Below are 27253 nucleotides of genomic sequence, written 5' to 3'. Positions count from 1 at the left end.
CTGGGTACCTTCATCAGCTCAGTCCCGGATGTCAGGAGCCTGCTGTTCATCGAGGTCTTTTGTGGAGTGTTCGTAGCTTCGCACCTGCCGGCGCTTCCTTGCCCCGGCGCCTTGCCCCACGCCCAGACCAGAAGACACGACGACCCCCGCCGCTGACCTGAGACCCCACTGACCGCCCACACATGAGAACCGACGACCTGAACCGAGACCGCCGCTACTGACCAGAGACACCACTGACCACCCTCCCACACTTGAGAACACAGTCTTCCTGCCTTGATGTTGGGTGCGTCTACGCGCCTCGGCGTTGACTTCCTGGGACTGGTGGCCCCTCAGTATTCGTGCACCTGGCTTCACCCACTCATCTGCTCATCACTTTCGTCGTGACGGCAAGCTCTTCATCTTCAGTTCTCTGTTCATACCTTCTACCACGCCCATCGCCAAGTTTTACGTTTCATCTTTACTGCACTCTCCTAGTTCGCATGATCGGGACGATCACCCAGCAGCCCCGGGTTGTGTCTCGGACTAGAAGTCGACAAAGTGGGCAGTGACGAGGCACGGAGCGCTCGTTCTAAGTCCACCGCCGTTAAATCATTCCATCGCCAGCTGTCATGCAGTCCTCTCTTCGTCGACTTTCCGTCAAGTAACAATATTGTTCATTATGTCTAAACGTCTGCCTTAGTATATTCAAGCTGCATTACGTGGCCAGTTGTCGTGCACTTTCTTATAAACCCACACTGATGTAAGGGAATGTTAAAACACTGCCGAAAGACGTTGAGATTCTTTATACAGATGGATCTAATGAAATTCCGCCGCCGTGGTGGCTGAGTGGTTATGGCGCTCGGCTGCTGGTCCGGAAGGCGCGGGTTCGATCCCGGCTGCGGCGGTCGAATTTCGATGGAGGCGAAATTCTAGAGGCCCGTGTACTGTGCGATGTCAGTGCACGTTAAAGAACCCCGGGTGGTCAAAATTTCTGGAGCCCTTCTCTACGGCGTCCCTCATAGCCTGAGTCGCTTTGGGACGTCAAACACCCATAAATCAAAATCAATGAAATTCCCTAGACCTCCGCTCGGGACGTTACGTACTCTTTATCAGACAGCGTTTGAGAGCAGCTCATATTAATCACCTCAACTTGATCTGCTATGTTGCATCGCTGCACTGAAGAATGGATTAAGTTGTTTTTTACTGCTAAATAAAACTGGGTTTTGACAATGCGTTACCTGACTAGAGAACACAATATGCTCTCTCATATTTTGTTGATACTGAGCGAGTGCAATTATGAGTTTCGAGGAAAACAATTTTAGATAAGGCCGGCAGTTTAATCATGATGCCGTGCTGAGAAACCAACCGAACGCTGGCGCAAAATGCCGATGTCCCAGATTCCTGGCCATTAGTAGAGCTCGCTGCGTTTTCAATTCATTGATCTGTAATTCTACATATATGTAGAGCCGCTCGCCGCCTCATTATCGCCACAGGATATTGGTACACATGCGGGCAGAATCTAGAATAAGCATAATTTGAAAGCTGGAATACAAAGATTTCTACCGTGTACCGCTATCATTTCATATACAAAGAACTCGAAAATATCTTCTCTCCCTCGTACCAGGTCTCAGTAACAGAATGCACACCCGTAACGTACGATTCAATAAATGACTGGCGTAGGATTGAGTTTAATAAGTAAACTTTCCTTACTTAAAAGTAGAATTGAAAAGAAAAGTCTTAATTGGACTATCAAGTGGTCATGAACGCTGAACTACATGACCAGTAAGCCATTCTCAGCATTGGCTCTTAAACTGTTTACCCGCTGCTTTATGAGCCAGCGGACTACATCGATACCAGTCGTTGCCATATAGCTTTACAGCGAATTTACCTGCCCTGGCGAAGGACCCCGGCGATGAAACATTTCGATTTTCCTGCCAGCTATGTCGACACCCGCCTTAAAAAGTTGACAACTGGCGTCATTATTTTCCCTCGACCCAACGAGCTTCGTTTAAGGACAAGTATTATTGAGAACGTGTTTTCCTGAGAACACATACTTTCTTAAGGCTGCAGAAAAAGCCATTAGGCAGCTTTTGATATATCATGCTTCACACGTGCTGATAAAAACTTTACATTTTTAATCGACAAGAAAACCGGAGTGATTCCGTAGTCTTTTCTACACTAGGAAGCTGCTCCAATTAACTCAATCCGCCATGCCTCGAACATTGCGAGAATTCAGCATATGCTTACACTGTAGGAAGATTTAAAAGAGCGCGCAGGCGATCCCGGCCATGTAAATTATGTAGTTGTATTTAGCCGCCTCGATACCCGAGTCGTTTTTCCAAGGTGTTTACTACTACGCTCTTTTCGGATCATAGTCTATATGCACCATGAAAATATACTCCAGCAAAGCAGCAATTCCTCGTCTTGAGGCACAATTAAGTGTGTTATATATAGGTGCATTTCATTAAAACCTCCAAAAAAGCAGAAATATTAAGCTTTCTTTTAATTTCAAGGGTACACGCTAGCTCTGCAGAAGGTAGCGTCTCGCGATAAAACAATGGCCCCGTACGAACTTCTTGCGCGGAGTCTGGCATCGAAGCACCCTAGTGCTTAACGAAGGAGCAAATTCATTGGCGCTGGTGTCGGGCTCTCATCAGCCGTTGCACTCCCGCTCCGACCGCCTACGCACCCTTTGGAGGCGAACTGGGCCACCTGTCCGACCCCTAGCGGCGGGCGGAAAGAGACGCCGCTGTACGCCGCCGCCTCGTAGTGGTAGTGGAAGCCCTCAGGCGCCGCCTGCGCCACGCGCAGCGTCGGGCACACCGTCATCATCATCGCCAGGTGGCGCCCGATCTCTTCCACGGCGGAAATCCGCAGCTTCTGGCGCACGATGGCCTTTGCGTAGCTTGGGATGTTGAACAGGTCAATCACGTAGTCCAGCACCGCCTCCTTATTTGTCGCGTTGCCCTTTCTCTGGGCGGAGAGCAGAGGCAATGTCTATGCTGTCGTAGTTTCGCGCCAAACACAATAGGACTTAGCAGCAAGATAGTGATAACTGTGAAGTGTACTAGAAATGAAAGCAAAAAAAATTTGGACAAACGTTGAGAGCACACGTGAATTGCATACGGATCCTCTGTCGTTCCGCCCGAGTCCGGTATGATTTCAATTATAGAGTCAGTACAGGACGCACACGCAGCGCTCCTTGACTCGCGATATAGTTGGTGCAGGGAGGCAGCAGAGATTACGCGATGTCGCTTGTTCACTCATTTGAAGCAACAGGCATAGCACAAACACGTAGGTGCTGACTAAGCTGTTACAGGGTAAAGTTGTTTTTGTTACCGGGAAACGCTATTGTAGGCAGCTCGACCGCAGTGGGCTTCAGTAAGCTCTAACAACGGCGCGCTACACCGCATGCGCGTGATTCGCACTGCCTTCGTCGTCTGCGGCTGCGATTTGCACGCGACTGAAGCTAGCTTAAAGTTCTTCGGGTGTGGAGCTTGTTCATTCGTGATCGCGTGACCCCTCCCTAAATTACCCCTGTAGCCGAAGATGCAGTGTATCCGTCGTCCTTATTTATCGCCGATACAACTCATGCGGACTGATACAGCATTTATTCCAAGTGTTTCGTCCTAGACGAATCCTAATTCCGCGAAAGCCTGGGTGCGCGGATTGAAGCTCACCTTGGAAGGCCTATGTTTCGTACAGGTAGCAAACGCCTTCTTTCCACGCCCCTTACCCCCTCCCCCAAGCCCTCGTAGGGGTGCCTGGTCGCGCGTATTGCTACGTCTCCGAAATGTTCAGCGCTGTCAGCATGGCTTCCCGCTCGCAGGTGTATCATGCAGCCCGCTTCGAAAGCCAAGGCGCTTGATGTCGAACCCCGTTTCCTCCTGCCGAGACGCTTGTCATTAAAATGGTCGTGACCTCCCTGAGCGCTTCAATGCAAGAAGTGCCGAGGTTGTTGCATGCTTTCGTTCCGTCTTGTTTGCCGTTTCTTTTTCTTTATTTACCATCAAAGCCTGTCTGCTACATTGGCGAGCAGTTTCTTCATACCTGTTTCCTTGCAACACAGGCGCAGTGGCAGAGAAAATGTGCTGGCCAGTCTGTGTCGTGTTCGCGCGGAAACTTTCTCACTACAAACACTGCTACGTGTTAATTGCAAACCATCACCCTAACGCCCTCAGACGTATCTAAGACGAAGCGCTGTAAAAATTCAAACACATTATGCTTAATACCGTGCCTGTGCTAGTGCAGTTGAAACAGGTCGCTGATACTAGTTTTAAGAACTTCCATTGTAAGTTATTAAGCACTGAAGGGGATTTAAGGTAGGGTTGGCATGCTTCTCTTCACCTACAGTCCAGAAGCGCATAGGCAAAAGAATATCAGAGACACCTCCACCTCAGAGAAGCAGTATTGAGAGCTCCCACTGATGCCAAGCCTTGCACTGAATGCGCTCTGTCATCGAGCCGTTGCGTGCGTTGGTATTGCAGGTAAACATAAATCCTACGAGTTCTGCCGTAAGAAGCGCCCCCTGCGCGGCATACGGCTAAACGGAGCCGACAAAATCCCGTGTTCCTCTCCACCGTACACGAGTGCCCCGTAGTGTGCCTTTTCTTCCCTGTGCACGCCTATGATAATTGTTAGTGGAGCTTTCGCCCTCCGCGTCGCCACCTTCGCGGTGCGCATCTGCAGAACAATAAGATGAGGGGCCGTTAGGATGTGCATGCCATAAAGGCGCATAAATATGTGTAAACAAAGAAAGCACACACGAATGCACCCTTTCATTAAGGCTGCATCCATTAGGGCACAGAATTAGTTGCGCAATGAATTAAATTTCCAGTACTGCATCTTTATCAACAAGAGCTCTTATGATATATTACCCTGTTCTTTGTTTGGATTCAGAGACTTTGCTTCGCGTGCATCATCAAGTGTACGGCACGACAAGAGACACGGAAGCGTAAGGTTAAAAGACTGAGATCCCAGTGGTCCTCGGCTTTCACTGTGTTGCGTGTTGCCCAGTACGCTTCATGATGCTTTCGAAGCCCACTAGCGCATCATAATCTCTTAACAATTGGTTTATTTATTATTCTTTTCTTGTAGAAGTGAGCCTGAGGCGCACCTTTGCCAGAGGCAGGATAACGTCGCTGAATAATGTCACCGCATCCGCCTCGTCCGATCCTGCGAGCACGGTGTGTGGCCAGGTGGCTGCCGATTTCTGAAGCATGCCCAGGTCCAATCGAGGCACGAAGCGCAGGGGCAATCGCGAAGCCCGCGACGCCACCAGCAGCTGTTGAAGGGGCGCGGCGCGGAAGCAGGCAAGCCATGCGCTCTTTTCCGTTGAGCTGCAGGCCAGCTCTTTGGCCAGGCTACGGAAGGGCTCTGTGGGGTCTGCCTGCTCGCAGGGAAGGACATATCGCGCCAAAATGACAGCGTTCGAAAAACGCATTTTAAAAATAAATTACTCCCGGCGTCCTTTTCATTATTATTTTCAAAGCGGCGTGACTACGTGTTAATATGGCATTCGGATTGCGGTATCCTCGTAACAAACAAGGGCATTCCGCGGAGATGTCTCGGTATAAAGGGCTCAATACCTTGCAACCGACAAACTATGTCATTTTAAACGCAATAAAGCGCTTTTCTAGCCTAAATCTTCAGTGAGTGAGAACGAATATCGATCATTTTTTTCCATTTTATTTCGAGCCTTCAATGCAACTTTGATGCATTACCGTTCACTGGAACATGGGCCACCCACGTGACCGTCTATGTGAACAGGCCCTAATGTTAAGCTCTGTGGTACTTAAATCGGAGTTGAATGGGCGGTAGATTGCGGTTTTTATGATGCTGTGTTTATGAAAGTCCAACCAAAGCTCAACAATTCACTCAATTTTATTCCAGGAAGATGGCTTTCAAATTCTTTCATTCAAATTTGACGACAATATTGTCCCGGCTGTAGGCTTGGACAAAGAAGATGACGAAGTATAGTGCTTCGGTGTGGTTGACGAGGAGGACGAAGTGTATTCAGGCGCAGGCCCTTATTGTACGGCTCCTTGGCTGTCTCTTGATGTATATATCTGCAGTCCGCCATTCTAAATGTGTGCATTTCTACCCGTTACATAATTATTTTATTTATTCATAGACCGCCGCCTGGTACTCATGACGCATCTTTCCCTTTTTATAAATTTCTAGAATTCTAATAAGAATGAAATGACTTTAGTATTATGGAATCCTGTCAAGTTTTAATGTGAGGAACTTGGTGAAAGTTCTTTTTTTTAAACACATCACGTTTACTGTGTGAGGAAGCCTAACCTTTTTATTTGCAATATTGGTTCTTTCTTACACCAAACGAGAGCAATTCCTTGTCATATCAATAGCCATTGCATCAGATTTGTTTCTCCTATTCAAACACCTGTGAAAAATTATGATCTTGCGACCATTTCTTTCCTCTATTTTCATTCAAACACCCTAACATTGTCGACATTGTATTTTCTATGGACTGAACTCACGTTTCTAATCCTTCATACTCACAAACATTTTACGAATTGTTTCCGACATATACAAAGAAGAGTATGTTCGGTTTGGTTTATAGGGGCTTAACGTCCCAAAGCGACACTGGCTATGAGAGACGCAAACAGTATGTTTGGTAAGCGAAAGTATAAAAAAACACTTAAGATTGTTCAAGTGAAAATAACGAATCGTTAAAAGAAGCTGCTTTATGTGCTGAAATGATACCCTCTTGATTTAGCGTTAGGACAGATGAAACGAGTTTAGTTGATTAGGAATAACCTAACATGCAAGAAATCAATACCTAACAAAGATAAAATCATCCCAGGCAGGAAATGGAAAAGACTGAATAATGCTTCCATGAACAAAAATAATAGGAACCGAGAAGCTGTAGTTCTTTACGGTGTACCTATGTCTGTCCCTTTCCTGGTAACAATTGCTACCAGAATAAAGCTAGAAGTGGCTGTGCCATTCACCAGAAATTTTTGTTGAGTTAATTTTTCATCGTAATCAAGAGAGATGGTTGTTTTCAGGTTTGTTAAAGTGACGTAACTTCAGTGGCAGCAGTGGGATGAAAGGCCAATGCGGCGTTCGTTGCAATTGTTATAACCTATGATGTGAGTTCACTGCTTCTCAGGGGCCTAAAATGAGTGCGAAAAAGATCAGAACCTTTAATTTGGTCTTTCATCCCACTGCTGCCACTGAAGTTACGTCACTATAAAAAACCTGAAAACAACCAGCTCTCTTGATTACGATGACAAATTAACTCAACAAAAATTTCTGGCGAATGGCACGGCCGCTTCTAGCTTTATTTGCAATTTCTCTCTTTCACATGTTAAGTTTTTCAGGTGGAAGGAGAGCTCCATTTTCATACTATGGTCGAAATTAAGTTCTTCCGTTTTTTTACAAAGTCCTTGAAGCCTTGATGAAGTAGTACTAAAAATAACCGTTGTTTTTTTTAATCATCAAGATGTGTAATAATCTCTTTCGTTTTTCAAAAGTGGTATTATTGAGCCTATTCTACTTTGATAATTTATATTAAGAAAAAAACCCAGTAATAATATGTAGCGCTTTGAACATTTCTTTGTTTCAGCGTGGGATGCGATCTTCAGAAATTAATAAGTTGCTTTTTAAATTAGTATGTTTAGATGACAGGGCTTCGATGCTGGATATGGTAAAATGCAATGTTCCCCAAAGCAGCCTTCTCTCGTAGTTTCTTTTCAATGCCTATGTTGATGATATACAAAATAGCAAATCACGCCCAACGTACTTTAGACGCCGACGACACAAGTGTGTCGCAGCAGCACCGGTCTCACGCAGGACGGGCGGCACCGGCTGCCGATGACAATGACACCGAGGGGCATCGTGGTTGGGTTCTCTCCTGGCGTTTTTGCCTCGCGCTATTCTGTTCTGGCTGGCTGTTCTACGCACTGTGTTCTTCGCACTGCCGCCAATAAATAATCCACTTATTATCTTGGTTCGGCCTCAGACTTGTTGTGACAAGAGTTGTCTTCGCTTTGGCTGCTGCCCTCATCACATTAAATAGAGACAACATAGCCCTAAATGTCCCTCTAGCGTGATCCCGGCCCAGTGTTTTTCCTCTTAAAATAAAGTCTGTTTCCCATACATTGTGCGAGAATCGAACGCAGTACATCTCCTTAGTGGCATGTTTAACGCGAGGCGAAAATGCCGGCGTGTGTATTTGCGTGGCCAACAACTGACGCCTCCGGCGCCTGCAGCGAACTGCGCGCGAGAACCGCCCCCTGACGATAGGCGAGAGAGAAAATCTGCAACGGGGGAGCTAGAGAGGAGGGCGCAGCGACGTCTCCAATTGAGCCGCGAGGGCGCACAGACGGAAAGCGTCGCCGAAAGCGAGGTGAGTCATCGCACGATAAAACGCGGCGCGCCAGCTTAGGCGAAACTTGCGTATAGAAAAACTAATAAACCATAATAAAATCATTAGAGAACAATTAAAGCCGGCAAAATTCAGTAAACTATCTGCAACTTTGAGACAATGGAAGCAACAAAAAGGAAAAGCATCATCGTAGAAGAGCATTCTGCTAAGCTGTTCATCGCATCAGATTTGAGCGTCCGCCAATATTTCTGTAGTATCCACATGATTTCTATACAATCAGCACGATGCCATGCGCAGTCTAAAATTTTCTAAATGTGCAGTATGTATGGTCCTTATTGTGTGTGTAGACAACAGACGTTCCATCTGGTTTTCATATGAGCTGTACAAAAACACAAAATTAAGGCCCTTAGAATGTAGACCATGCCGCCAGGTTATTATGTTATAGTTTGCACGAGGAAATCACGGAGCACTTCCAGCTTTCTGACTAAAGACAACAGTTCACCATATGTCCGCAAAAAAATATAAAGCCTTCCGATTTTCTCAGTATTTTTACAGCAGGGTTCTGCTACCACTGTGCCGCACTGTCGCGGTGGTTTTTCGTCGCTCTTCTGCTCTCTCACCGCAGTGTATTTGCCATGGTGTTGCCTTACTCCATTGCTGTATTCTTGCTACGTGGCTGCGTGCCTGTGGCATTTCCTGCAGGCTGTATCTTCTTGTTCTGTTTTGCAGCGTTACTCCTGAAAAATTTTTGCAGTGTCCACATCATGATTTATCAACCAGAAGGAAAACCGGACAGGACGACAAAAACGAAAAAAGGGTACCTGGTTTACGCTACTTTTCATCGTGAACGCTCGAATTGTTGCGGCTTCGTGCTACTTACGGTGACAGATCTTGCTTTCCTCAAGGACATACAGTATTCTGCTTATGCGTTTTTGAAACGATGTTTTTTTTTAATTAATTCGTTCATTGATGATTCCCCCCCCCCCCCCCCAACCATTCTAAAAGCTGACAGAAATTTTCAAATCTGAAGACCGGAAAGTTTTAGACATCTCTCGGTGTCGCTTCTTCCGCATTCAGAGCTCGATAAGCGTCAGAGAGTCTTTTCTTTTTCGTGATTGGGACACAAGCGGCTGTGAGAAGAGCAGCCAAGAAGGAAAGATGGGGACGGCATGTCGTTACTAATATGAATATGAGAGATTAACAATAACTCCTTGTGAGGCCTAAATGAGAGGCCGTGCTTCTTGTGTGAGTAAGGCCAGTAAAGTCCGCGACATGGGCGAACGCATTCGGCGCAAAGAAGAACCATCGCCGCAGACCGGGAGCGTGGGCACCGAAGCGCTCATCTGTCGCCGGTAGCTGAGGGCGAGGCCGATTCGCCACGCAGTTGCAGCATTTCAATCGTCCCAAGAGAGTACGCGAGGGCCACCCACCGGTTCCAGGGGCAGCAAGGAGCCAAAGACGAGCCCATGGTAGAGTGCACGGCGCGCCGTGTCGTTGGGCATGAGTCGGAGGGCTACCGAGAGTAGGTAGGCGCCCGAGCCGCGACCAACCACCACAAGCTGGTCCGGGTCGGCGTGGAAGGCGGCGGCGTTGGCGCGGGCCCATCGCAGCGCGCTCATCACATCGTCCACGGCCACGTCCTTAGCCCCACTGTGTGGCGGGTGCAGAAAGCCCAGCACGCCCAACCGGTAGTTGGGCACCATTACCACCAGGTCACCTGTGGGGAACGCTTAAACTGGAGTTGCGTTGCGTTTTTCGCAGTTCAGGAGGAAGTAAACAGCTTGCATTTAAAGAGGCGCTGAAGAGCCATACAATGTCGAGGTTTGTAGAAACTCTAGTGTCCCAGTAATGAAACTACGCGATTTGTATCGAGGGTACGACTTAAGTGTCAGAAAACTGCGTAAAAGGAAAAGACTTTAGATACCCACCTGAAAAATTATGGTAACTCAGGCTTCTAAAGTGAGACATTTGCCGGCCCTGATTGCCCGTCACTTCCGGCAACAATTACGACTCAAAAGAAATAAGAAGGACCGTCAAAGCAGGTAACCGGCACGCATAGTGCGCCTGAAGTACGCGAGGGTGAACATTCGGTGATTTTGCACGCCTCCCAGTCGGCCGGTACCAAGCCATCGTGCGCAGTAAATCAGAAGCGGAAGCGTTCAGGTCGTGCACACTGCTTTGAGAACCGTATAAGATCGCCAATGCGAAGACAAGCTGGAATCAGTTAATGACGGCAGCGTATTTTTAACAGTATGGCGACACCTTTAGGTCCACTCAGCGACGCGCTTTGAGGCCAAAGGATTCGGGCTACCTATTTACTGAACAAAAAAGTTCAAAATTTTTGTTAAATTCGACTTCCATGCTTGGCAGGGGAACCGGGTGGTGTCATTCCCAAAGGAGCGAAAATGCTGCTTTCCTGAGAGATTGTTGGGTTTTGGTAATAAAGCCCGGGCGCCAACTTCGCGCCATAGCCAGAGCCCTGGATCGCTTATAGTATTATGGCCTCACGTGTGAATAAATATAGTAACAAAGCAAGATGGTGATGAGCGGAAAAATCGGTTTTAATTTCAGTGGATTTACGTGGCCAGCCGGGGTGTCCGGCGTTTAGTTTGAATCGCTTGAGTGATGCCACCGAAAAAATAATGCTACTGCACTGGCACTTCTCGGGGTATATAAACAGGGCAAGAAATGTGGGAACATATTGAGAAGATTTTCACCGCAACGCGCCGAATTTTCCGCTTAACTTAAAACAGTGATAGGGTCGTGTCGAAAGTCTTTAAGAGGCCTTAAAAGCACCTCTGCTTAATAAGCAATTTTAAGTGCGCAGTACAGTGAACACACAGCAGAGCACTTCAGCAAATTTCGTCACAGAGGATGCCCAGAAGGGGATCGCTTTTGATTAGAGCAAGCAATTATTCATTACTATCCTTATGAGCCGAACAAGTTCATTTTGATCTTGCGTTTTTTTCAGCTTTTTTAGGAGAATAATGCACAGCCACTGGAGTTGCAAAATGCGAAAATTGTTGGAAGACGTCTGTACACTCATGCACACGTCACTTTTCATGAGTTTCATGAACTGGTACCGTTATTCGAACTAGCACCTAGCTAGCGCGTGGCACATTTTCGTAGAGCCATTGCTGCCGAAACCAGGCGTAGATATACGTACAGTACCTGCAAATTTTAGTGCTTCAGATGGTGCGACGAACAGCGGTGTTTCATTTCTGAATAATGACATTATAGTGCTCGAAACTGCTGAGGGCTAATCAGGGTGTTTTTTAACGCCGATACATTTCAGCGATCCTTTTAGCGTATTGTTTCCTCAATTGTCTGAATTAAGGTAAATTCCAAAGCCAGAAGGCATGTTCAGTCTTTGGCTTTATCAAAATGGTTTCTCCGTCAGCGTTGCGTTTGGAGCACTAAGAGCTACGCGCCGTGTGATATTCGCTCTACGTCCGCAGATAAAAAAAAATCTGCTTGTTTTTGGTGACATTATACAGAAAGTGATCGGAGGCATTGCTTAAAGCAGCCTGTTTAGCCATTTCACGTGCACGTAAGGGCTTTGACGTTTATCTGTATGTCATTTGGTGGTGACGTAATGTGTTGGTGTAAACATAGTTCAAGTTAGCCGTTTATTGGTGGGTAATAAATATTTTTTTATTCATCAAAAATTTTTTAAATCATAAAAATCATGAGATAGAGGTCAATGTAATATAATCAGATGCTCAACTCTGGAGGTAACATATTCTCCAGCCTGCTTTCGGCGCTGTCTCCGGAGGCATCTACCGCAGTCGACCATGAAGAGACATGAAAAAGTAGATAGAGTCTACATCTTTTACATCGCCTAATGCACACGTGCGGTTAACTCAAGCCGGCCCCATTCTTCATGTCATCCTTCGATCGATAGAATCGCTGAACCGGGAGACTGCACAGAACAGAAGTGATGAATATAATAATATCATTCCGTAGAATACTGGATTTCCTCTGCTATAACAGTCACGCTGCTAAGAATACAACATGCATTATCACCCACAAACCTTTTACTTTGTCTTTATTTTCGTACATCACATTTTGTTGCAAACGAATAAATCTCACTGTCTGTCTCGAAGTGAACAGCTGGTTGCCTGAGACTCCCCTCGAGTACATGCTGGAGCCTTATGGGCTGAGACAGCCTGTGCTGAATTGATTAAATACAGCGCTCTTTTTATCGGCCTGGACTGAACCTGAGTCCCGGTCTGAGTCCCTTATAGGGCACGCACACCCGAAACGATCCATTAGCAATCGCAGATACCGTGTTGCAAATGACACCACTGCTCACCGTTACCGCATTCTCATTGCAGGCACGCCCAAGTCCAGGACATTAACCTCCCTCTTCAGCTTAAGTTATGGTCCTAGTGACAGTACCGCAGAAAAGGACCAAGGATGCAGGGGTAGACAAGTACGAAGGGTGTTATATGTCTTTTTTCTAAGGAGAGTACTTTATTACAGCGACAGCTGTTAAGCGCCCCTTCCTGTGCGTCGCATCCGTCTGGTAGCAGTAGTAGTGGGACAATCGGTGTTACCAGTGAATGCGGTGGATGCAGGTTACAACCGATAAGGTGGCAACCCTGCAAGGAGCGGGGCATCACGAAAGCGAAGGAATGCGCAACTAGCGGGTGGTCACCACCGGAACCATTCGTAAAAAAAGGAAAGTAGGAAGATGTCCCGAGAGTGCACGAATATCCAACCTGAGGAGGGTTACCGTGCAAACAGAAGGGTTATCGTCGAAGGAGCAGGGTGTGTGGAGGGCGTATGAATGCGTAGGTGGTCTGGAGTTGCTACAGAAACCACCACGGCAGCCACGCTGCCGTGGAAAGAGCACGGTATAAGGGAACGATAAGGCGGCGCGACAGGAAGATGGTTGCCTCGGGAACAACCCGGAGGTACGTTGCTCTGGAATGAGAGAGGTGTTACTGAGGAAAAAGGAGAATATCGCGAGCACGTAGGAAGTTTTGAACGGAAGGTGGTTAGCACGTGAACCAGCCAGAAGGAGCTTGCCGTGAAAGGAGAACGGCATGGCGAGAACGTAAGATTTGACAACAGTAGGGAAGTTGCCATGAGGACCATCCGAAAAGCGAGTACAGCGGATGGAGAAGGGAGTGTATAGAGAGAGCGGAGGAATGTAACATGGTCCGACGGCAGCGTTTGGTGCGACATACGGCGCCGAGTAGAGGCTCAGCGTTGGTGGCACCGCGAGCCCAGAGCGGTAGACTGGAGAGGAGCACCAGTCGAAGTACGAATCATACTCTCTACCTCAATATATAGCGAAATGAGAATACCTTGACAGCTATCGCCGAATATCGCGTTCCACACTGGTAACCGCCCTCTGATCTCTTTTTAGTGGTCCATAAAAATATTGTGACGAAGACGACGAAGCTGGCAGTGCCGGAGTACGTAGCGCTCGCGCTAGGCCAGGGCCTATTATATCATTTCTGCCATCGTTCATCGCGCCTCATTCTTCAGCTGGTCGCCACGTAACAATATATAAAACTTTTAAGCTAAACTTATCAGCTTAGCACGTTATTCAGTGAAAGCTGTTATAACTTTGATTAGCCATGTAGCCATGCATTTTACCTTCGAATCTACATTATCAAATGTAAAAAACTTCTGCCGTTTTCATGTGAATCCGAGAAACTTATCTGGCCACCCATCGCATCCCACACACTCTCTCTTCCTTTTTGCTTTTGCCCTTTCCCTCGTCTATCCTGAGCATGAGCAGGGGGATTTTCTTCTCTTCACTCTATTACCTTCCGATCATGGCAGGTGGCCGTTACCGGTCTTGGTTGGATGGTGGAAACAACAAGGAACTTAATTTTAATAAAACAAATTATCTCAATTTCTTTCAACTAAATAAGATGGGTAAATTTATTTATTGCGCCGAGTAAAACTAAGCCCTTGCAGTTGACGGTGTAGTTCGGAAGGTAGAATGCAGGGCCAGCGCAGGTAACCATGAGAGGCCATGGCCGCCATTTCATGGCACAGCGCGGAGTTTTAGCACTGCAAACCGCGCAGGTGGGGACAAGCCGATTTGATATGCTTGCATCCTGTTGCCGTGTTACATAGACTGCAAACTGACCGGCACATGTGGTCGGCGAAACTCTGTATAAGATTAAACCAAACCTGTAATAGCTTTCGGTGCAATAGACCACCCGAATATGTTTCTGCATATTTCTTGCAGAAACATGCGCGAAAAGGCCGGCGTGGTATCAGAAAGACCCGTAGATGCAAAATGAGATAATGGGAGAGGAATATTGATTCACAAAATTTCTGTTTTAATTATTATTGTTTGCTCTGACTTTTAACCACGCGCCAAAGAACCCATTCCACCCTTCCCCACCGGCCACTCCTAGCTCGTGAAACGAATCATTGCCATGTGTTTTAGAAGCAGTTTTGGAAAAATTTCTCAGATCGTATCTTCAGGGATTTCAGCGAAGAGGCTGCAGGAGGGCTCAGCACCGGATACCTCCGACACCTTCTCATCTCTTTTCTAGATTACCTTTTTAGAAAGATATGTTTGTAAGCTGAAGCTTGTGGCGCTACCGCACAGAGAAGTGAAAACATAATTGTGGCCTTCTCAAGTTGTGCCAGACTTCGAAAAGCTGGCGCAGCGATTTAAAAAAATGTGTTTCCTCAAACCCACCACCAAACAAAGCTTTTCAAATTCAGCGACTCCGAGAAAACTGCAGCTAGAAACCCAAGAGTGCTTTTGTCGATCGCGTAGAAGGAGTAATTTCCGAAACACCCCATAAGATGGGGAAAACGAACTTCTTCGGGGCTCTTAAGTTCCACCTCAAGTACATGCCGTGGTAGCATTAATGGCTCCCTTCACCGGCTTGGGGTCCTCTTTGCATATGACTTCGCAGACACGGACACTGTCGGAGAAAATACACAAGGCAATCCTTTAACTATAGCGAACGAATGTGTCTCGGTGCCATCAATAACAAAAATAAAATTAGCAGCCGTTTAGCTTTGGTTAAACCTGGTGAGAAGCGAAAGAAAGCTCCGACTCTGCGGCGCTGGTAAGACGTAGCGCCTGAAGTACTTTCTGCTGTTCCTTCACAGTAGCACTCTACCGTCCTTCGTCTGTCTCTTCGGCACGGCGTTTCTTCCTAGCATCATTGAAACGTTGAAGCTTTGCTTTCCGGCGCGCTATCACGGCAGGATGTTCTTCCTCCTCCATCGTAAAACCGGTTTCCACCCTCACCGGCTCGCTGTTCGTATATATACCCCGTTCTGAAATGACGTCACAGACGGTGGCTTCGCCCCCGTTGTCAAGCAGATTTATCTCGATAATTGATGTGCTTGTTTACTCAAATTCCTTTTTTGTATGACATCACCGTCATACAGAATCGCAAGTTGTACCACCTCTTCAACCTTTGACCTTGACCTTCGAGAGATTTTGATGGTGGCCCACACTCTTGGTTTGGCACATATGCGCCCCCATGGCCTACGTTACTTTGCTGCAAGGTTTGACCTCTAAAGCTTTTAACTGCACTACCCTCTTGAAAACCTGGCGTAGTAAAGCTATCGCTATAAGACTGCCTCGGTAGAATAGCGGTCACGTGTCTGACTCTGGATCCAAGGGACACGGGTTCGATTGTCATCTCGTCCTGTTTATGTCTCCAGTTCTTTTTTAGTTTACATTCTTTAATCCGGTAATGACACCTGAGTGATGCTGCGACCTTATAATAACACTTCTTGTGATGTTTTATTCACTTTTTAAACGAAACGCTCTAATTGTGAATATCTATCTATCCAAGCAATCCCCATTTTCTCGAACGGGCGGCGCGGGTGTCGAAGGGTTCTCCTGTGATCGGGAGCCTAAACGCCTTCGCATTAAAATTTCCGAAAAGCGGAAGACTCGCTAAATCATGCTAGCAATGTGAAGAAAATAACTTATGTGAATGGAAACCCAAATATCGTTTTCTTGCCTCGCACTTTACGGCTTCTTCTTGTTCACGAATATAATTGTACGGCAAAGTTTGAAATTTCTCCGCTTATTAAGAAAAGCAAGACCCTAGTAGTGTGGACTGATAGAATCGATATTGATCACCGCACACGCGCTCAGGACTGCTCGAGCCAGTTTTCTGTGAGACTGAGGTAGCGAGAGATTTTTCGCGCCAACGACGTTAGTATGCTTGACTCAGGCGTCATATACGTATATGTCAGTGAGCGGCTCAAAAAAATTTACTGCCGCAGGATTAGGACTGTGCTTGTCTTCTGTACATCACTCTGCACAATTTTTGTAACAGAGACAGCTGTTATAGCTCTCGTTCAATCAGGTAGCACTGCATTCTACCGTGTTGAAGCTATAGCGTCCGCTCTACCACGTTAATTACTTAGTGACCTATTAGACTTGCCTTCATTGTTTAATTAAACGTTATGTAATACCTCCTAAATGAATTCAGTTCGAATTAATGGCCGTCATTTTCAAGCGTTCATCAAATTCCGCGTTCTTAATAGTCTCCGTCCTACCGCCCCCCCCCCCCCCCCCCCACTGGTTTTATGTAATGCTGAGTGGCATCGATATCATCTGCAATGACATCGATGCCCGTTTCGTGCATTATGCTGAAAAGCAGAATAGCACACACTTTCTGAGGTGAAAGCATATCCTGACACACATTCTCAGGTGAAAGTATATTCTGATGCGTTTCTTGCGACACCCCGTGATTTTATTGCGAAAGCAAAAGTAACGTTCCCCCTCCCCCCCACTTCCCTCAAAGAAATTTTACGTCTCTTCAAGTAGCCTCCATGCTGAGTCAGAAGACTTCACCTTTCATTTCCACACGCCAAAAGCACCATCCACCAGACAACTCCCTAACGGTACACCCTAGCTAAGAGGGCACCCTCCAGCCGACAGCTACATTGAATCCACCATACCACCTTTCCCCCGCATATCATCAGCCTCCAGAGGCGTCATCCGTCCCTAATCCACCCAACTCAATGAGAAGCGCCATTCACAACTAATCCGTGTAGCTTGTACAATATCTCATGCCTACTCCAGGTAGAATTCTACGAAGCAGCACAGCAAAAAAGTGACGGCCAATTCGATTTCAAAGGCGCAGTGGGAAAGCCAGCGGCCCTTCAGGAGATACGATCGCGTTAACAGGAGTGCTGCTTTATCTGAACGTTGTAAACTATACAACGATATCTAGACTGGATAGGGGGATATATGGTGTAGTGGCAATTATGCTGAAAATTAAAATAGCATTTCGTTGTGCTTGATCACAACGTAGGAACTGTGTAAATAAAATGAGCATGAAATATTCAGCTTAGTTTACTGTTGCTGTTGGCAGAACTGCAAGCTCCCAGTAGACGTGATCTTGAAAATCAGAAGTTTTATGTATAAGACTTGCCTTCTTTCACATACTGCTTTTTAGCGATGTAACTTTGCAAAGATTAGGTTGGAATACCATCTCACTTAGTAGAAAGATAGTCCCAAGCTCCAAGAAATGAACAGCTGTAGTGTTTTGTTGCAAACTGAATTTTGTCTTCATTGTTTACACCAATATATCTGCCACAAATCGATCAGTCTTCGACCTAATCTTTCCATTTTTGTAACTACTAACATTTTTCTTCGCGTGTGAACTCGCGCTGAGTGCTTTTATGATCACAAAATAGTGCTAACAGCTTTATGCATGATGCCAAAAGAAAGGCCTCTTAGTTTTATCAGTTAATTGCGAGTGGTCGCGTAAGTTCGCCGCAAGATATTGACAAAGCAAAGCCCACACTTCGGATTCGAAGATGAATGCAGACCGATGGGAGCTTATGTATTATTGAACGGCTGGCAGTTGTTAGCTTGTATTATTGTGCGTTCAGTGAACATTCCTCTCTAACTGGAAAATAATGTTTCATATACTTGCTTTTTTCTAAACTTCGCAATCAAACGCACGTCATGTATGAAGTTCTGTTTTCGAAACACGAATGTTCTGAACGAGCGTGCGATTTGAGGGACGCATCTTCGAAATATCCGATAATTGAGTTCCGAATATGTACAGGTATCTTCGTGTCAAGGGCAAGCACATAGGCGGCAAGGTGGTCGGCCTGAAAGAGAGCGTAGGACAAGAACCTTCGAAAATTAAAAGCTTTTTAGGGGAGAGGGAATAGCACGGTAATTGCCTCACTACTCCGTGAACACACGAACCGTGCAGTGAGGGCAGGGGTGAAGAAGGGAGTGAAACAATAACGAGAGTAAGAGGCACAGAGGTTGAGGTGTGCATAATCATTTCAACCACGTGGGTGATTTTAACGTGCACTCTAATCGCATAGCACAAGGGCACCTTTTGCGCTTCGCCTCTATCGAACAGTGCCTCCCGCGGCCGTGGATTAAATCCGCGTCCATGAGCTCGGCATCGAGATCCGCTAATCACTGAGCCACTCTTTAGTTATAACCCTCAGCGCAGCGGGCAGTCTCACCTCTGGCGGCCAGCTGCGGCCAATCCGGGTGGTCGTTAGAGCCGCCCTCAAACCAGACGCCGTCCAGCCCCACCACCAAAGTCCGGGAGCCTTCAGAAGGCGGCGGCGTGTCGGGAGCCCACACGTTTGCGTGTAGGCAGTCCTCGGAGCCCACCAAGCTGTCGTTGGGGCCCAGTTGGGCGCACGGCTCCCGTGGTTCGAGGCAGTCGCGCCGCCGGCACGAGCTGCTCGTGCTCAGCGGCACAGGAAGAGCGAAGCGCCGCTCGCCTTCTGTGCTCTCGGCGAACGGCACGCCGAAGAAGCGCGATAGCCTCGTACCGTCCACAGTCATCATGCGCCCGATGAGCCGGCCGACATCGGTGGCCACCTGGGCAAGGAAGCGGTCCGCAGCCACTCCGGCTCACTTCATCGGATCATCCGACGCGTTGTAGTTCGGAAGAGGCTTACCGCTGAATTCATTAACACGTCTCGACAAGAACTTCTACACCGAGCGGCCCTCAGTGCCAGTTCGGTGTTTCTGGAACCAACCTCCACGCGCGTAGCTCGACGTTGGTTGTGAACTTTGTTCAGAAGGCTGCACTCGACAAACTGTCGCTGTTTCATGTAGCGGCATGCAGTTTTGAGGACAATTTTGTGGCTTTATATTTTCCCGATAAGCCGTTCACGCTTTCTGTACAAATTCTTGGTGGAGGCAGGTTTCTCAAGAAGCGCCTCATCGGAGGAAATGCCGAGGGGCGGTTTTGGATCCCAACCGACCCTCAGGTGGAGGAACGGCTGTTTACCCCACTCGAAGATGTGGAGGTTAAGCGTCCAGTCGAGGCTAGCTTGTTAATGCGAGTGTTCTTATTATCCCACATTTCTGAAGGGGCTCACAAATCCCATCGTTTCAAAGTTAGAGTGGAATAGCCATCCACATAACGTCATCGCATCCAGTTGCCCATTTAATCCATTGAATTCTATAACATCCGTATACAAACATAAGCATAAGAGTACTTGATTTATGTGTCCTCTCTCGCTCTCTCCCAAGCGTTATATAATGTTCCTAAAATTGCAGCGGAATTACCTGCTCATTCGGTCTAGGCTAAAATATGATTCTTCTATCTTGCATCCGCATCAAACTTATCAAGCTAACGCCCTTGAAGCTTTGCAAAATCGCGCTGCAAGATTAATCCACTCTGACTACTCTTGTAGCCTATTCTCCCTACTCTGACTCTTCAGATGACTCTTATTGGCAACAAATGTAGTTGTTCGTGAGGGCGCGAAAGCCGGAATGCCAGGCCTCCCTGCATCAGTGCCGTCGTTCTCTATCAGGTTTCTGAGCTCGTAGCTTGACTCTTATTTGCCTTTTCGTAAACCTTTTAATTTGCAAGCATGATTTTAAAAAAGTGACACGAGTGATGACGGAATGAGATAGCTCGCAACGTCTACTGGTAAGGAGTGATATACATGCGGTGTAAGTTTAGCGGTGTCCCGTTCCTACCGCGGTGCAGCTTCCCTGCCTACTCGTGCACACGCCTACTCGATACAAGCGGGGTCGAGAAAACGAAGTGTTCGGCTCTACGGGCATTTGCGGAAACACAGGGAACTACACGCCATGTCTACGCTACTGTTTTTCAGTAGCGTGTTTCAGTACTGTGTTTCGGTCCAACACAAGCACTTTACTTCAGACCCTTTCAGACACCTTTGAAGGTTCAACCGCAGTAAACTGCATATTCACAGGGCGCCGCGCACTCGGGACAGTCTGCGTCACTCTCGCGTATTGCGCCGCAGCAGTACGTACAAGGAAAATATATGCTATAAAATGACACAGAACACTATTTTCGGGTAAAGTGCTTTTGAACACCGAGCATCTTGGTGGATACGGCTTTATTTAAAACAAGGATTCCACATAGGACCTAGCAAGTGCGGCGAGATGTATTCTGCGCGCGGCTGCTATTCACCCAAGCTCAAGCAGGGCAGGTATTGACCTAATATAGGAAAAGGATGGCTTCACATGGGGCCTTTTTAGGACCAGTCTATGCCAATATATTTCTAATACTTGGCCGATTACATATGCGGCTTTGGAGGCTGCTCCAGTGATGTGCACTGATACGACGCGGACAGTAAACGCTTTGTACTATGTGAAAAAGTAACAATAAAAAAACTGTTATCTCCTCGGACATGCTGCATGAATAGCTATGTAGCACGAGGCTTCAAAATCTCTGGAAAGTGTAAAATCTCAAGTCCGCATCCTTCTGACATTAGGACTTCAGCAGAAGCTACAGCAGCCCTTCAACGCTGCTTACTAGCAAATCCCTTCGGCTCTTTACTTTACCAAACGGTGTATACTAAGTGCACACTATAGATGAGAGACCCAGCGCACGGCACTGCTCTCGCCATGCAACTGAGATGCCTCACCATGACGGTGCCATCCTCGAGCGGGTCGTCCAGGGGAGGACATCCCCCGTCGGGCCCCGGAATCAGCAGTCCCATGGTGATGCCTGCCACCACGAGTGCAAAGCCCGTCGCCATGACGACGCAGGCCGCAATGGACACGAGCATAACGCTGGGGATCAGAGGACAACAGGCAACATCAGTCACTGCCCTGAGAATGCCTTGGGTTCGAAGCACATAACTGCCCGTAAAGCAGAAGTAACACGTTACTTTCATGCTCTCCTCCTTCTGTAAGAAGTACAAAATTACAACTTGGACGCACATTTCAATAGACTTGCCGTAATAACCCTGCGCTATTGTAGTGCCAGGAGCCTCAGTTACGTATAAGGTTGTCTATACAAGCCTTGTGGATGTCACATTATATTGATAGTTGCATCACTGTTTTCGGTGTTCTCTCTTGGCATGAGCGGTCGGCACAGTAGCAGCAAGACTGTGTTTGGCATAGCAAAAACAGTCACGTAGCTCCTACTCGATTACGAGATCAGCTCTTCCCAAATGCGATTGTCCATATGTACGGTTGGCTGCAAAGCTATGAGGGAGGACACGGGTCTCAAACCATGCTACGTGAGGGCATGGAACGCGCTCTAGCTTTTACATCGTACCTTCCACACGTCAGCAGAGATCTGTAACCAGGCATTTTGCATGCATCAAGGCTAATGGAGTACTTGTTTGTAAGTTTTCCGGACTTCAGTTGCAAAAGTAAACTTCATTTACATTATTGGTGATCGAGTGATTTATACATGGTGAAATGTTTTTGGTAAAGAAAGCGCAGCAAAAATGCTATTGATAAAGCAGACGAAGGTAAATTAAACGAACGCGGCTATCAACTTTTACCTCAGATTTCACCTCAGTGCCCAGATTTCACAGTTATATACTTCACAATCATCCCATTTTAGAAGTTGAAAGCTATAAGTACCTCGGAGTAACCCTCACGAACAAACTTACTTGGTCCACTCATATCGCTGACATCTGCTCATCAGCAGTAAAGAAATTATGGTTTATTAAAAGAAAACTCAGAAACTCTCCCGTGAGCACCAGAATCACTGCATACAAGGCTTGTGTTAGGTCCCGACTTGAATATGCGGCAGCAGTGTGGGACCCGCATAACAAGAAAGACATTGCTCAACTGGAACGTGTTCAGCGAAAAGCAGTTCGTTTTATTTATGGGAAATATAGAAGGATAGACTCTCCAACTGCATTAATTCGAAAGAGTAATTTACAGTTCTTGGCAATAAGAAGAAAAGCTACCCGTCTAGTACTGCTTCATAATTACATGTCTGGAAATCTGCAGGCAGATCTTCCTGATTGTGTGAAGCTGGCGAGCACTAGGAGAACACGTCATGTACATGAGCAGTCATTAGCACCAATTTTCGCGCGAACTAGTGGGTTTAAGAACAGTTTTTTTCCGAACACTGTCGCGGAGTGGAATGGCCTTCCTTCGGGTCTATGTAAGTCTAGGAATTTTGAGAAGGAGCTCAAGAACTTATTGTATGGCTCCCAGTATCTTGTTTGATGACTCTGGTTTTGTGTCCTGTTTACTGACTCGCGGTTTTGTAGCTGGTGCTCTTTTAGAAATTTTTTTAGTTGTATGCCCCTCCTGCTTGGGCCAACTCTGGCTTGCAGTATACTGAAATAAATAAATAAATAAATGTCGTGTATTCATCATACACCACAATTTCTTTTGCATTGCTGCTTTTTGACCGCTTTCACTCTTGCCGCATAAATTTTGATTTCACTAATTCAAACTTCATTCAGTAAACCTTGCCGGTTGGCGTATGATAGCTTTCCCTCCGGAAAGTTTCAGTCAGGGCGTATTCAGAGGATCAAGACTTTCCAAGGAGGCCTGAGAAGTAACGAAGGTATTTTTAAATTCCAATATGAGCGTCATCCTAAGTCTTACGTAGGGCGGCTTAATTGCTTGCTTTCGTAAAATTCAATGTTGGAAAGTGACTGATCCTATGAGGGACGCCGTCGTGGAGGGCTCTGGATTATTTCGGCCCTCTGTGGTTCTTTAATATGCACTAACAATGCACAGTACGCGGGCCTGCAGCATTTCGTCTCCATCGAAATGCAACCGACGCGTCCCGGATAAAAACCGGGTAATTTATTGCTTGTTTCGGAAGTATCAGCTTTCCACACCTCTTAAGTTGAAAACTGAGCTTTATAACGTAATACGAATGTCCAGAATTTGAACGAAAAGCTGAAACACAAGCTCCCTGAGGTCAGGGTTTTTTAATTAAGCTTGGTTGCAGTAATTCTTTGTCATCACGCCACTTTATTCTGTAAGTGTATAGTATGTTGCCTTTCATGACGGGTGCCTGTTGTTCAGCTGCAATGTAAGCCACTGCAACAGAAGGGTGTACCTAAGAAGTAACGGTTATAGCACGCCTCCACATAGGAAGGATGTGAGCAGAAGACACAGGGACAGCCTCAGTTTACTATCGATCATTGCTCTTCCCCGCAGGAAATGAAAACTGCCATATAAGTCGGACGAGTTCTGTGTCCGCATCGATAGGTAAGCTATAAAATACTAGCGATACCACAGTGCATCGGGAGAACATATAACAAAGGATAGTTTTCACACGCTTCTTGACTGAAAGGATAACATTCCTCCCGACGGGAAGGTGCAACGATGCACGTAAAACTGGGCGGACGTGTGCTACATGGCGTCAGTGCATTTATTCTCTAAAAGCACACAAATCAAACCTCTTTCATGATTGGTGTGCCTCAGTATCGTCAAACAGGCCTCTATGGGCGCTTTGTTCTTCACCTACGTTTTATTATTGCTGGTGACACACTGCTTGTCATTTTTTTGTCTGCTTCAGGTGTCCACATTTCTCTGGAGGGATTTTATGCTCGTTAAACTGCTTCTACAATATCCGAAATGAGGGGGGGGGGGGGCTGTTTTCTAGCAATTGTATCGAAAGTTATTCCTAATCTTTAAATTAAGCATAGCCTAGAGCATCCTTGAGCATGTTCTTCGGCGACCACGCAGCGCACTGGCTGGTGTAAGCGCCACTCAGTTGATGTTTTAGAGTATTTCACAAGCATTTGCCTTTGAGAGCGCACAGCTACGTTCCTCCCAACGCCTCTTTAGCAACCCAACAGTCTCTAATAGCCACATTCTAACGATTCCCACCAGCGAATAAGAGCCGTTTGTGGAGTGTTCTGCGCTGACGTTACCGCGTCCACCATACTTGAGCGAAGTTCACCCGCTCACCACGCTGGTGAATGCAGCCGTGAGCCCCAGCGTACACTCTACAGCTAATCGCAGTGCTGTAGTGCGATTTCTTGTGGGACGTCGCGTTGAGTTAGGCACTCTGCACGTTACGTTGCTCAGTTTGGTGAATCATATGAACACATTTTTCAATCAAATACTTTTCGATTCCCATGGTCTAACCAGGGACACAAAATAAACCTTACTGCGCACTTTTTGTGCCTTACCTGTAGAAACGTTCGCACTACCGCCTGGTTTAAGGCAAGATGCGAACCGTTTATTGCGGCGTGTATGACGGTTTCATCACCACTTCCCAAAATATAGTCAAGCTATTTCTATATACAAGCGCTAGCACAACCGAGCTTGCTCTCTTGCGGGTGTAATATGGCAATAAAGTCCTACCGAATGCACAGAAAGGCTTACATCATCTACATCATATCGCAGGTAGGCGCTATTTTCTGCGCCAGCATATAATTATCCGAATAAAAAAGAATGCTGTCGGCAGCCTCTACGCAGACTATGTACTTACACGATTGTAAGTCGACGTTTTTTTTTAATTTGAAAATCCGAAGTGGGCGGGTGGACTTGCAATCGAAACGAATCCATCGCACTATAAGTAAAGGTGAGACAAAAGAGATATCAGGCAAGCTACAGCTTGGTTTCCTTTATGCTGTGTGGCTCTGCCTCATCGCTCTTGGTGCTGGCCTTGAGCAGCTGCTATGTCAAAGCACAGAATTGGCGTACCCTCTCCGAGCCCGCGGGGGGCGGCCGATGGCGGCTACCGATAAACAGCAAACTGGCACCCCACACTCCCCACATGTGGCTGATGCGGTTGCTGATAAGCGGCAGCGGCCCGATAACGCAATCTCGTTCTATGGGAAGCTCAAGCGTGCAACAAGTTTTCTTTTTACTTTCAAATGAGGTTTCGGCGCTCGGGGGAGAGTTGATAGTTGATGGAAAACCCACTGTTCCAACCGAAGCGGCGCCCCCACTCGCAACGGCAGCGGTGCAGGTGAGTGTCGGTAGCCGACTGAAGAGCCGACGCCATTCTCGCGTAGTTTCTCCTTGGCTCTGACGCATTTGACTACTGTCTGCCGCATTTCACAAGTTTTTAATGTAGTGCTTCACCCGTCATCATTTGCGCTCTAGGTCCGGCAAGCGACCGGCGGTCGTTCACGGCTACATTGAAGATGGCTGCCATTTTTTACTCCGAGGAAACGAACAGCCGCGCGCCGGACGGCAAGTTCGACGTTCGCAACGGGTGCTACAGGTGTAGCAGCTGCAGCGAGGAACATTTTCAGCTTTTCCACGCGACGTCGTGATGTGGCTGTTTGCGAAGTGCGGGATTTCACTGGACAACGACGTTAGAACGACGTGCTCTGGGACCGCAGCAGCGATCACGACGGCAGCCCTAGTGAGGACGATGGCGCAAGTGTGGAGGAGTAATTTAGTAACTAATACGTTCTCATTTCGGAATCTGCCCACGGGCACGCCCACGCGCGGAAGCCGACAGCGGCTGGTGATAAACGGCGGCCGCTCGATAATGCTATCGCGTTCAACTATTCAAGGCCAAGCTTAAACTACCTCGACAGTTTTTTTTTTCGGAAATGTGATGTGCGGGGCCGACTTACATTCGAGTCGACTTACAATGTGTAAATACGGCCTAATTTCAGCAATCATTATATTTCAATAGCAGCAATTGAAAAAAAAATACGTACCGCCGCAGGAGTGAGTACTTATGAAACGCCTCTCATACTTCGAGAGGTTTAACCGTCAGAAACTGAGTGTACCACGATACAACGTTACAGGGAATAAAAAAGTTTGCAAGTCGATCGCTAAGCATACAACTTGCAGGCCTTAGAAGAAACAGCACAATAGCGATGCCCTTACAAAATCGGCATGTCTTCATTTTTTTCGTTTCTGATAGCTAATAATGAGTTTTGCTATATTGTGAGTCTGTGACCCACGAAGGAAATTAGTTCTTTGCTAAGGCAATTGGTTGTGCAAAGCTAGAAAACCTTAGACGGCGAGAGACAAGCCAAAGAAAAAGGCGTAAGGGCGTTGTGGAAGATGCTATTTTCTCTTTCTTCATCTCCCCGAAGCGCAAAGGTTTTCAACTGCTCGCGTTTCATCAAGAATATAATTCGCATTTGTTCTTTCTTCAAGTGTCGAGCAATGTATGGAAGCTTGCAGTCACTTTTAACCGGCGTGTGGTTCCGTGAGCCATTCGCTCTACAGACGTACGGGATGATTTCTGCCTTTGACTCATGGTATTCTGATTCACGCAAATTGCTCTTCACGGCTAGGAGATGCCAGTGCGCCTATAGACGCCACCAGGATACCTGTATCTCATGAAAGAGGGCCACTCACTCGTCAGGCTTCCTATCCTCAGTGGGTGGAACGGCGCCCTCTTTTCCGGCCGGCGGCGGTTGCGCTGGTGCCGCGACAGGTGGCTGCGGGAAAATAAGAAATGTCACTCAACGTTAATTCTTCTGACAGTGCACATTTAGGTGACAGTTAGGGCAAACCAAATTGTTGATGCCTGTCAACGAGTTTTGAAATTCTTGGCAAGAGTCGGGGATGTGTCTTGCGTTCATTCCACTATACTAGCACTGGGGCGAAAGATGAGCTCCAGCGAATGCCTTGTGACATCACGACTTACATCGTCTTGTTTGCATCAATCTGGTGAACTCTCGTGACTCATTGTCCTGACGTCTGTGTGACGACTCTTCAACACTTAACCTGCGTAACTTCCACACGTATTCGCAATCATGCCAAGTGCATAGTTGAATTGTAAAGAGGAACTCTATATGATTTAT

General features: G+C 46.9%; 1 protein-coding gene across 1 annotated transcript; it reads right to left on the bottom strand.

Annotated features, from left to right (window-relative positions):
* Positions 1 to 18: 18 nt before the first annotated feature.
* LOC144097889 (cholinesterase-like) lies at positions 19 to 26848 on the bottom strand. The gene is made up of 7 exons (XM_077630495.1): positions 26805 to 26848; positions 21182 to 21329; positions 18785 to 19151; positions 9763 to 10049; positions 5096 to 5368; positions 2669 to 2952; positions 19 to 157 (listed from the first exon to the last, which is right to left on the bottom strand). Exons 2-7 carry the CDS (start codon positions 21323 to 21325, stop codon positions 19 to 21), a joined length of 1494 nt encoding a protein of 497 aa, XP_077486621.1. The 5' UTR covers positions 21326 to 21329; positions 26805 to 26848.
* Positions 26849 to 27253: the final 405 nt, after the last annotated feature.

The sequence above is a fragment of the Amblyomma americanum genome, chromosome 7 (genome assembly GCF_052857255.1).
Source record: "Amblyomma americanum isolate KBUSLIRL-KWMA chromosome 7, ASM5285725v1, whole genome shotgun sequence".
Lineage (NCBI taxonomy): Eukaryota > Metazoa > Arthropoda > Arachnida > Ixodida > Ixodidae > Amblyomma > Amblyomma americanum.
Note: the sequence above shows the minus strand (reverse complement) of the source record. Positions and strands in the feature narration are given on the sequence as shown.